This window comes from Vanacampus margaritifer, chromosome 1, assembly GCF_051991255.1.
Source record: "Vanacampus margaritifer isolate UIUO_Vmar chromosome 1, RoL_Vmar_1.0, whole genome shotgun sequence".
Classification (NCBI taxonomy): domain Eukaryota; kingdom Metazoa; phylum Chordata; class Actinopteri; order Syngnathiformes; family Syngnathidae; genus Vanacampus; species Vanacampus margaritifer.
In genome coordinates this window covers 48,769,546-48,781,683 of record NC_135432.1, presented here as the reverse complement: position 1 = coordinate 48,781,683, position 12,138 = coordinate 48,769,546, and the positions used below count along the sequence as shown (strand labels likewise).

The following is a 12,138-nucleotide window of genomic DNA, read 5'->3' as shown; positions in this document are numbered from 1 at the left end:
CTAATGGATCACTTAGCCATGGCAATTTGAACATTGTAATGAATGTCCATGCAGAAAATGTAGTTATTTGGCAGAACAAACAAGTATGTTTTTCCACATACAGTATAATTTGTAGTTATACTTAAAGGAGAATATTATCAGTTGACAGTTATTTGAGCACATAAAGGTGAAATGCTTTGGAGTCAACTCTAAAATGAATCCGGAATATTTCTGTTGACATACTGTAGATATAACCTTAAAAAACAAAACAAAACAACACAAATGCTATTACCCCCCCCCCCCCCCTCCCCCCAAAAAAAATGTTTTTGAGGAAAAAACAACAAAATGTTTTTATGAAAATCACCTGACCAATTCTGTCATATATTGTCCATGGATAGTTTCTTCCTGTATCTGTTTAAGGAGATGCAAAAACTCCCCCCTATAGTTACTGTTCATAAGTATGTTGCTTTTTCATATATCTTCACAGGTTAGAGAAAGTTTAAATTTTTTATATTTTTTTTAGGTGGGATTGACCCAATCTTGAGAGGTGCTATTGGAACGGAAGCTGCAGCCGTCCGTTCTAACAAACTGTTGGCAGATGAGTTGACAGGGAGGCTAATTGTTTTAGCTATCTCACAAGACATGGACCTGGCTTCGTTGAACTTGCAGCGAGGACGAGATCATGGTCTCCCAGGTTGGTCTCATTCTTCAGTCTCGTGGACCATCAATAATTGTAACCTGTAATATTGTCTGCTCATGTTGCTCGAAATTATTATTGCATTTCTCCATACACACAAGACACAACTGTGGATGATGATGACTTCAGGAAAATTTGTGTTAATAATGTGAATGTTCAAAACATTCACATTATTATGGTTGTTAAGACAATTAGGTTGACACACTCCAAGACTACTCATTTGATGCACATTTGTCAAGAGTTTATATTCTTGTCAGTACTGTTCGGAAAATAAAGCTTTACGATCTTGTGATATTCTTTTATCCCTCTAGATCAGGGGTGGGCCCACTCAGCCCTCGAGGGCTGGAGTCTTGCAGGTTTTGGATGCTTCCCTTCTCCAACACAGCTGATATATGATCAGCCAGAAGAGCTTGGAAACTATCCTGTTGATTGGAATCAGCTGCGTTGCAGCAGGGAAACCTCCAAAACCTGCAGGACGCCGGTGCTTGAGGACCGAGTTTGCCCACTAGTGCTCTTGGTTTAAAAGATAAAGGCTACTACAATGGAAATGGATTACATTTCCACTGCATCATTAAACCAAGAACACCATGTAGAGGAGTAACATTTTTTTTTATCGCAATTGGTTCATGAAGCTTCATTTTCCCTCACTTGTCTGACATTGTGTCTAATCACAAAAAATTTAATTTTCCTTAGAACTTGTCGAATCCTGTGAGAGGCTGCTCCTAAGACCAAATACCAAAGGAGAAATTTACTGTGGGCTATAATTGTGGTTAATACGTACCATAATGTTATAACATATGATATTTCTGATACCCTTTAATGTGAACCCTAGTTGCTGTAAGCCATATTAAGGGTGGCATATGATACCATCCTGCGTGCTTTTAGCCATTTATGTTATTCTAACTTAAGTGCATAATACGTTTTCACACATCCATATATGTTTTCAATTGTTTAAGTATGTTTGTATGTTCAAAGGTAAATAACTCTTTGAGGTGAGTTGCGTGTAACTTGAATACGTGAACTTGACTTAATGTGCTAAGTTTAAAAGTAGAAGCCCAATGTTGTAGCCACAAAGCCTTATTAATACGCCATACATATAGTTACATTTGTTATATACAGAATATTACATGGCCGTTAGTGGAGTAAATCAAATATTTTACAAACACTCTGTCATCCTACAAGGTAAAAAAAAAGAAGCTATCAAGTAACCTTAATCTGAACAAAGGTGGTGATTTAGCAGGAGAACGCACCAGATCAATCTGCTATCTACCGCTAATTGCAAGGTGGAACTGTCACCTGTGTGGCCAGAAGTCATACTGTTATGTTGGAACATTTTATGTTTATAAGTTATGGACAATTTTAACTTTGTTGCTTCATTTGATTACACATACAATGGTGTATGCAAAGAATTTAGTGAATCATGGTGAATTTTCAACAAAAACTCTTATGACTGCCAGACGTTTTCAGAAAAGGGATGTCGCCAGTGCCAGCCGATTTAAGCATTTTGACTGATCTTTCAAGGTCCACAGAAAATGTTGTGTTTGGACTATGGAAACACACATACTACCAAATGAAAGATTGAACTCTCATCTTTCATCAGAAAATTTTTTGTTTCTACCTTATTCCGTTTTTCAGTAATCAACAATAGAAAATGGTTAGTTTCACCGAAATGCTCTGTTTTGAAACAAAAAACGGAGAAAACAAGCTTTTTGTGAAACAATGTTATTTCATGCACTCTAGTGAATTGTACAGTTCTTTTTGCCCATGAATGATGCCACAAACACCTAAATAGTGCTTTACTTCTGTAAAACACTACCACCAACAATGAAAAAGTGTTTTTAGATGTAAAATACGTTTATTTCCATTCAACAGTGTAACAATTTGACAAAACAATTTCGCAAACTATTTACTAATGTGTGAAACTGTGGTACTATTTACAATTATGTGGATGTTTCAAATACAGTTTTTCTTTTTGTAACACTTCTCTGCGTGCAAGGAGACGGAGCAGGATTTGCACAACAGATTCGTTTCACTGCGATTGCCCCTTTCGCGTGCAGACGTTACACTTTCTTGACGGCCTTTTTTTCCGGGGAATAGCAAGTAGCAGACTGTACCCACTCCTCCGATGAATATGCATTGGACTCGGGGTACTCTTCATCGTCCGATTGAACGTCCGCCTGTGCAGAAGTGCTCGGTTGTGCTCCGCCTTTTCCGGTGTGTAGCCGGTGAGGCTTTATGACGTGGTCATAGCCGCCGCTTCAACGCTTCCAACTTCGGCGTCAACGCTTCCAACTTCGGCGTCAACCTCGGAGCCACCATCATCATCATCGTCGTCATCACTGTGCTCTTTAGCATTGGTCGATGAGCTGCTTGCAACCGGTCGCCATTGTTCGCTTCCTCAGCCATCTAGCTCCGCCTCACGTCTTCTACTGCCGCGTCAACGCTTCCAACCTCGGAGTCACCATCATCATCATCGATGATGATCATCGTCGTCATCAATGTGCTCTTTAGCACTGGTCGATGCTTTTTGTCTTTGAAAAAAATGCTCAAGCGTGAGCTGCTTGCAACCGGTCGCCATTTTCGCTTCCCATCCCCAGCCATTGTCCCCTCTAGCTCCGCCTCACGTCTTCTACTGACGCCTACCCAATCTTGTCAAAAGAGAGTCATCGCTGCCATCTAGGGGCCAAAAATAGTCATTAGGCTAACTAGATCTGCTTGAAACTTTCACCACAGCTGGCCAAGGCTTTCCTCCACCCGTTTCCCCCCCAAAAAAATAAAAAAAATGGAGAACGTCTTTTAACGTCCTTGGCGGCTCTCCGTAGATTTTTACTAAACGTCATTTAACGTCCTTGGCAGTAAAAGAGTTAATGGCCTATTTTATTTGATTTACAATGCAATCACACAATAACTAGTGCTGGCAGGCGATTAAAAATGTTAATCTAGTTAAGTACAGGATTTTTAATTAATTATTTTAATTAATCTATTTTAATCTCATATCTGATAAAGGTTCCCAAATAAAGAATTTGAATTCCAGGACATTACAAAATTGTAGTGCATGACTAATCAATTGAATACACCAAGAAGAGAAGAGTGCTTCAAAAGTGCTTCATAAATGAAATTCAAAAGAAAATGTTTAAGCACATCAACAAATCAATTAGGCCATACATTATTTTAAATGATAATCTAAACTTAAATTTTGTTCCTTCCACAAGCTGTGGTATGTACTGTATGTATGTATGTATGGCATGAGATGAATAAAAACTCGACTTCTTCCTCTTATGAGAGATGGAGGGACGACCCGGCACTGAATATTTTTATTCAACCATATACTGAAAGACAAGTTCAGTGTAGTGGAATTTCATTTGAATACAATATCACCTGCAAACATACCAGAACCAGGGCGAAGGAATTCCATTTTTCCTGTCGAGGCCGCAGGACAGTTCTCGGGCCTCATCTAGGAATTCTTTACAGAGTTTACATAGCGTTGGGGATGAAAACTGCTCTTTTGTGCCAGGAAAGACCAATTGATTGTATGGTAAGCTTAAATATAAAATACAAGAAAAATAAATATAAGAAGGTAAGTTGGAGCTGCTGCAACCAGATTTTGAATCTTTGATCATCCAAGGGACTCGTTGGTGGATGAATTTGATGTGGAAGAACATGATCCAATAACACCAGACCACCCATGAGTCAGGTCGTTGACTACATCTGTCAGTGTAGTGTACAAGCATGCATAGTCCGGGTTAGTGAAGTCCTCCCATTAGTTAGTTGATTCAATTATGCGTTAATTATGTGTGTGGCTGGTGCCTTGGCTCAGGTGTGGTATGGTTAGGATTTTAATTAGCAGTTCCCGACCCATACCAGTCCACATGGCCAACTGGAAGTATTCTTGTGTTATATTGAACCACCACTAGATTCTGATGCCGTACCATGTGTAGGTGAATGAGGAGACTATATTAGTACATTGACGATAAAATTGATGAACGAAAGCTCATTTACCATTTATTTTACAGGGTACAATGATTGGAGAGATTTTTGTGGACTGAAGCGCATCAGGACACTCCAAGATTTTCAACAGGTTGTAAGTGATGCCAGTGTTGCTGAGAGGATACTTCAACTGTACAAACACCCTGACAACATTGACGTATGGCTCGGAGGACTTGTTGAGACGTTTCTACCAGGCTCAAGGACTGGTCCTTTGTTTGCATGCCTGATTGCAAAGCAGATGAAAGCACTTCGTGACGGCGACAGGTGAGAGCTATATAAATTTTGCACCATCCAATATTTAAATGCATTGTCCAAAGTTTTAAAACTGACACTCGGGGAAACAGAAAACCAGGAACGAGTGTGAAAGCAACCCACTAATCAAGAACGCGCGTTCGCTCAGCTGAATTGAATGCATATACGTTTCTTGGGAGTCCCAAGATGGCGGCCCCGTGGCTTTAAAATTCTCTAGCCGCATTTATCAGCTGCATGATGTCACTCCTGGCACGGCAGCACAGACGGACTTGCATACAAATGTTATATAACCCTGGTGTTTAAAAACCACGGTTAATCGTAAAACCGGTGAATAGCTGCACCCCTTCTCCTTGGCAGGGTCCTCAAGGGTGCTTGGGAATTCGCCCAACCAACATGTGCAGGTTTATTTGTATCTGTTGTTCATGTTTAGAGATTTTTGTTCCATGTCAATCATTTACAGTCTGTTTGGCACAATGTCATATCATTCCATAATTTAATTTGTTTCAACACTTAACAGGGCAGGTAGTGCTCTAAATACTGAGTTTTCAAAGTTACCATTTATTTTTTTCAAGGTTTTGGTGGGAGGCAGACGGCATGTTCAGCCAACAGCAGAAGGATGAACTTCTAAAAGTTTCACTGTCTAAGATCATCTGTGACAATACTGACATCACCGAGGTCCCACCAGATGCCTTCGTATTTGGGAAGTACCCCTCAGGTTACGTCTCTTGTAACAATTTACCTACAATGAATTTGGAGGCGTGGAAAGAGGAAGAAAGCGAAGGTATGCAGTATGCACTACATCTGACTGCTGCTTATTACTAAGCGAATTAACTGTTAGCATTGTATCAGTATTTATGAGAAATAGCACCTGACTGCTTTTTAGGTCGCTAAACTGTTGTATGTTAGCATCACAATGTTAGCATTTGTGACTAGAATAGTTACCTACTACGACGGCGTATTAGGGCCACGTAAAAAAAAAAAATTCAAAGCGGGCGTAATATTCAGAGAGAGAAAAAATCTTGCAAATTTGCCACTTAATGAACTCGCAAATGTGTGAGTTTATAAAGTGGCAAACTTGCAACTTGATAATGTGGCAAATTTGCGAGTTTATAAAGTGACAAACTTGCGACTTGATAAAGTGGCAAATTTGTGGCAAAACAGTGTCCCATTAAGCACCAACAAATCCTCACATTAGACTATAGCAACACAGTCCTGCAGTCGTGACTGATTACAGGACAAGATGTAAAATTGTAATTGATCTTAGCGCTTTTTCAGTTTATATTACTATCTAGATGGTATGCCTTCATACCAACTGCTATGATGTTAGCATTTTAGGTGTTCTCATTCAAAATCATACCTGAAATTGTTATCATATTGTTTTTTTAGCAAGCAATCGTCAACCTAGCTCAATACTCCCTAGTTAAAAGCTTACAGCTGAGCAACAGGCAGCAGGTCCATTTAGAATTTAAAATGTTTTAGTTAAAATTGTGTCAATCAACCATGCCATTTCCAGTGTACTGTGTATTAACATGAGAATGTATCCTCCACTCCCAGATTCAAGACGTTGTGGCTCTCCCGGACAGATAGACAATGGTGATTACGTACTGTTCTTGTTAGCTGGCAAATTGGTGGCCTTGTATTCCTGTTACCACGGCTTTAAATTAACGGATGATGCCTTGATCACTTGTGAAGGAAATCAGTGGAGCGACAAACTTCCACATTGTGAAGATTCGTGCAATATTTACTGAAATGTAAGTGCTGAATATCAACATACTGTATTTTCAATAGCTTTCTAGCAAATTATTTTCACACCAGACATGACAAAAGCAAATCTCTGTCCTTGGAAACTATGTCCATGTTGAACTCTGACTGGAGCGTTACTATGGAGGACCAAAACCGCCAAAATTCAAAATAAATAAATGACTAAATAAATAAATAAAATAATGAGGCCTGTCCTAAAAATGGTAATACCTTAGATTTCGTATTAACTCTGAGTTTAATAACCTCGAATGTAATGGTGTTGCTCTTAGTGATGGGATTTTCGGCTCTTTTGGGTGATCCGGTTCAGTTGGATCGACTCAGTGAAAAGAGACGGCTCTTTTTGGCTCTCAAACGGCTCTTTTACTTGAGCTTTTCTTTTAAATATTTACGACAAATTTAGCATACATTTTGATGAATAACTTGGTGAACTAAGTATTGCACTCTACTGACGGCAAATAGAAACAATTATCAAGCAGAATAAATTATTTTTGTTTATTTTATTGAAAGTTAAAAAGACTACAAACAAAAACAAGCAACAAAATTAAAACTTCAACAACAATCAAAATTACACAAATGGTGAGTAGTAATTTAAGTGCAACAGCAGCAGCGAACAAAACAAACATTATAAGCTATTCACCAGGTCCAGGATAAAATACCTTGTTTTATTTCAATTTGGCATTCAGAAAAACTAAATACTTCAACTCTCTTCTCTGTTTGTTTTCTCCTCCTCCTGTCTCTCTCTGACTGGTGGAGACGTGGAGCACGTGCACCGCGTGTAGTACACTCACTGCATAGCCCTCACTGCACACCCTCACCCCTCCCCTTTCTCTTCCCATCGCTCCCTCTCTGAGCAGCGCAGCCAAACCTAGTTTCAGACCAGTGAAAAAGAAAGAGTGACATAGGAAGAGAGAGAGAGAGAGAGAGAGAGAGAGAGAGAAATGGCAGAGCATTGAGAGAGGGTGCCGGCTCTCATTGTTCACTTTAAAGAGCCGGCTCTTTGTACCGGCTCGTTCGCGAACGACCCATCACTAGTTGCTGTATAGTACGGCTATATCTGACCATTACTTTATTAAATTTGACGTTTTGGCTCATTGCCAACGTCGCAACCATAACCAAAGATACAGTTCTTCAACTACTTCTGCGCTTTCTGAGTTGCTACCCCCGGCAACTGCGTCCTTTCCTTCTTCTACTGGTTTAATAGATAATCTTACTAATAATTTTAATGCTGTTTTGTTAAATGCTGTTGCGCCATTAAGAATTAAAACTTGTCCTAAAAGGCTTACTCCGTGGTTTACAGATGTAACTAAAACACAATCATGTAGACAGCTTGATCGCAAATGGCGTGCAACAAAACTTGAGGTCTTTCGTCAAGCATGGTGTGATTGCTTGCATAAATATAAAGAAGCTCTTGCTTTAGCAGAAACTAATTATCTTTCTAAATACTTATTTGCTACAGTAGCAATGTTAACACAATAGCAGCCGACGTCGCAGAGTTCCCCGCATTCAGCTCGCGATTTTATGCAAATTTTTACACAAAAGATACAGTTTATTAGAGATGAGATTTTGGGCTCTGTGCCTAAATCTCAGTTAAATTGCACAATTTCGATGTTAATAGTGACAGCCCGGCTAACAACTGTCCGACGACGATCTCTTATTTCAACAAAATATTGCTTGAAAACTTGGTTTAGTGCGGCAAAACAAACAACTTGCTTGCTTGAACCGCCCCAGGGCAAATTGGTTAAAGAATTGTTTATTATTTTAGGACCTTCTGTCTTAAATATTATAAATGTATCACTTTCTAATGGCACTTTTCCAGTAGCTTTTAAAACTGCTGTTATTCAACCTCTACTTAAACAACTTAACCCCGACCCAGAAAGTCTCTGTAATTATAGGCCGGTATCAAATTTACTGTTAATTGCAAAAATACTTGAAAAAGTTGTTGCACAACAGCTGAATGATTACCTGTCCGCTAACAATCAATATGAAACTTTTCAGTTAGGATTCAGGGCTGTTCACTCTACTGAGACAGGCTTTGCTTAAGTGACAAATGATCTTCTTCTAGCAATGGACTCCAATACCTCGTCAATATTATTATTATTACTCGATTTAAGCGCCGCCTTCGATACCGTCGATCATAACATACTATTAGAACGTCTCCAAACATGAATTGGTATTGCAGGCTTAGCACTCTCGTGGTTTTGTTCTTACCTCTCAGAGAGAATGCACCGTGTAATCCATGGCAATGCGACCTCTGAGTTATGTAACGTTACGTGTGGAGTCCCACAAGGGTCGGTACTTGGCCCTCTCTTGTTTAATATTTATATGCTTCCGCTTGGTGATATTATACGTAAATATAACATAAACTTTCACTGGAATGCTGACTAAAAGTGAAAATAAAAAAGGATATAAAAATATAATTCGAAAATTAAAAAAATAATAATAATAATATAAATGGAAATAAAAACAATATATATATATATATATATATATATAAATAAATAAATACATACATTTGTATTTAATTTTTGAATTATATTTTTTATATTTGTTTTTATTTTTACTTTTGTCATTTATTTTATTTATTTAGTCATTTATTTATTTTTAATTTGGCAATTTTGGTCCATATTGCCAGGTCGAAATGTTATTCAAATGAGGGGAAGTCTCGCCGGCTTGCATTGGAGAGCTCCAGCAATGGACGACCTTCTTGTCCACTGTCACCTCGACTTGTTGTAGAGCAACTCAAGTCGTAAGTTGTGGTGACAGTGGACAAGATAGCCGTCCATTGCTGGAGATCTCCACACAAGCCGGCGAGACTTCCTTGTTCGCCGAGCCGCTCACTTGACCAATGAAAGGCAGTTTACAACGGCGGAGTCCAACCCAAGACACACTTAGGACCGCCCCCTCATTTGAATAACATTTCGTCCTGGCAGTATGGACCAAAACTGCCAAAATTAAAAAATAAATAAATGACTAACTAAATAAATGAAATAAATGAAAATAAAAACGGATATATAAATTCTAAATAAATAAATGCCTAAATAAATAAATGCCTAATATATATATATATATATATATATATATATATATATATATATATATATATATATTTAGCCATTTATTTATTTAGAATTTTGGCAGTTTTGGTTCTCCATACGTTAAACCCATCTACTGGTACAAATAAAGTATAAAGTGCTAAACTACTGTACATCCCACATCTTGACTTATCCTTGAAAGCTTACAAAATGATTACACAAACCAGCTTGGCTAGCAGTAAACATGTCTTTTCATTTCCTCACGGAATTCCTTTTAAAGTGGAGAGACAATGGAGCAGGAAATGCTGCAATCCTCCTTTGGTTCCAAGAAGAAGAAGAAGACAAGTTTAAGTGACTTTCTATGACTATATTTGGTGTGTAGTTTTTACTTCATAATTTGTTTTTTTGTGTGTCTTGTTTGTAGTATAATTAGCCAGCAGGAAAGTTAGGCATAGAAAGCAAAATAAAATATTATCTGTGGAAAAAAATACTGCTGTTATCCACAGTATGTCATATTTGTTTGATGAGCAGATGCAGCCTTAATGTTTGTTTCTCACAACTAGCAATATTTCATGTTTTCCATTTTCGACATTTGTTGTGTGTGCAGTGCAGTTGGATGTTAATTTTAGGATGAAATATAAGATTCAGGGAGCATGCCAGATGGTAATGATAAAACATGTTTAATGGATAAAATTATTGTCTGACAAGTGTCTGTAGCTTGTTAAGGCCCACAACAAATAAAATAGTCTTTTTGAGTTTGCTGCATTGACATTGGACAATGTGAGATTTGCTCTCACAGAACACCAACTCCCTGAGTACACGTGTACCAAATGTGTCTTGCAAGTCGGGAAAAGTAAATAAACATGCTTATTCTGTTACTTTCATTCTGTACGGAATTGTGATTTGAACGTCTGTATCACGTCTCTGTCTCACAGTCAAGAGATCTAGTTCTAGATCTTGTTGATCATCTACGGTATGTGTGGAGTTTGCTTCTCTTCGTCGTAGTTGTGCTGTTTATTTTTGTTTGTTTTACATCTATAGTCACAGTCAGCTGGGATAGACTCCAGTTGAGTTACCCTTGGGGACAGGTGATATGCAATGGATGGATGTTGTGGAATGGGGAAGCCTGTTACATTTAATCGTTCTCTTCAATCTTGGTTATTTGTTGCAAGGACAAAATATTGTACAAGCTAAGGTAATATCTAATAATAAACATTCATGTGTTTTCTACGTTGCTCTTTGCTGGGTACTGGAGCTGACTTCGTGGGAAAATTTAACCCTTTACTGGTGGCCAGTCAATCACAAGGCACATATAGTGGAGGGGGAAAAAATCTGAATCACAATCACTGTGTCAGTCGGTGGGACTTGTGACCCACACACACTGCCTGCACCAGAGTCAGGCAACACCAGGTGTCACTAAACTCTTGGGAACAGATCAACTCTGTAAGTACTGAAAAAGACTACCAGTTTGATATTGCTATAAAAAAAAAGTTCAAATTACCTTTAATATGTTATTATTTACAAATAAATGATACCCATCTATGATATTGATCTCATTTGTGAAGACACCGATGATGTAAAAAAATAAATAATCACAATGCTTGTATAGATTTATAATGTTCTAACAAAGGTTGGGAACAGACAAATATATCAATCAACACTTTATTTTGTAAATCTCTTTACAATTTAATAATTTACAAATTATTACTTTGGCACATTGCGAGGAAATCACAATGTCCCACCACTGTTGAGCTATCTTTAGACCAAGCCCACTCATGTTGATGACTTATATTAGGGCTGTGCCCCAAAAATGTATTCTCATAAGAATCGCAATTCTTATTTAGTACGATTCAGAATCTAATTTTTATGTCCCAAATTCAATTTTATTTGAATTATTTTATACTGTCTTGCCCTTGTTTGTGTGTGCCTTTATTGGGAGTGCTGTTCATGTTGTACACAATTTGGCCACTTAGGGTCAGTGTGGTTCTGTGCGTTCTGATACAATGTTAAGTTGTAGCCACATTAGAGAATAGAAGGAGAAAGTCATGATCAAGTTATGCCAATAAAAGTTTTTTTTGCAGCGTAGGTAGAGCATATGCCGGTGAGTAATGTTAAGATGTTTCTCTGTATACATTCCTGAAGTGTTTTGTATGAATAGCCGTTCTTTTGAGTGATTAAAGTGCCGCGAGTAGCGTGCTAATTAGCATTAGCGAGTCAGACTAGAGTAGGACATGACCATTCTTTGCACATCTATAAATTGAAGCAGAAATCATTGTCAATCAAATCATTTAGAATCAAAAATCATTCTGAATCAAAAATCGATTCTGAATCGCAGATCCAAAAATCTGAATCGAATTGAATCGTGAGACAGTCGAAGATTCCCAACCCTAACTTTTATCCTAAACCTCAACTTTAACGGCAAATATGTTT

At 38.0% G+C, this 12,138-nt stretch overlaps 1 protein-coding gene across 1 annotated transcript in view; it reads left to right on the top strand.

Moving 5' to 3' along the window:
* The window catches only part of tpo (thyroid peroxidase), a 38,410-nt gene extending 27,824 nt beyond the window's left edge, over positions 1-10,586 (top strand). Inside the window, exons 9-13 of the mRNA XM_077569698.1 lie at positions 503-673; positions 4,690-4,927; positions 5,488-5,696; positions 6,470-6,666; positions 9,989-10,586. Of these exons, the coding sequence (XP_077425824.1) occupies positions 503-673; positions 4,690-4,927; positions 5,488-5,696; positions 6,470-6,663 (812 nt within the window). The 3' untranslated portion in view covers positions 6,664-6,666; positions 9,989-10,586. The remainder of the gene's footprint in view (positions 1-502; positions 674-4,689; positions 4,928-5,487; positions 5,697-6,469; positions 6,667-9,988) is intronic.
* The last annotated feature ends 1,552 nt before the right edge of the window (positions 10,587-12,138 follow it).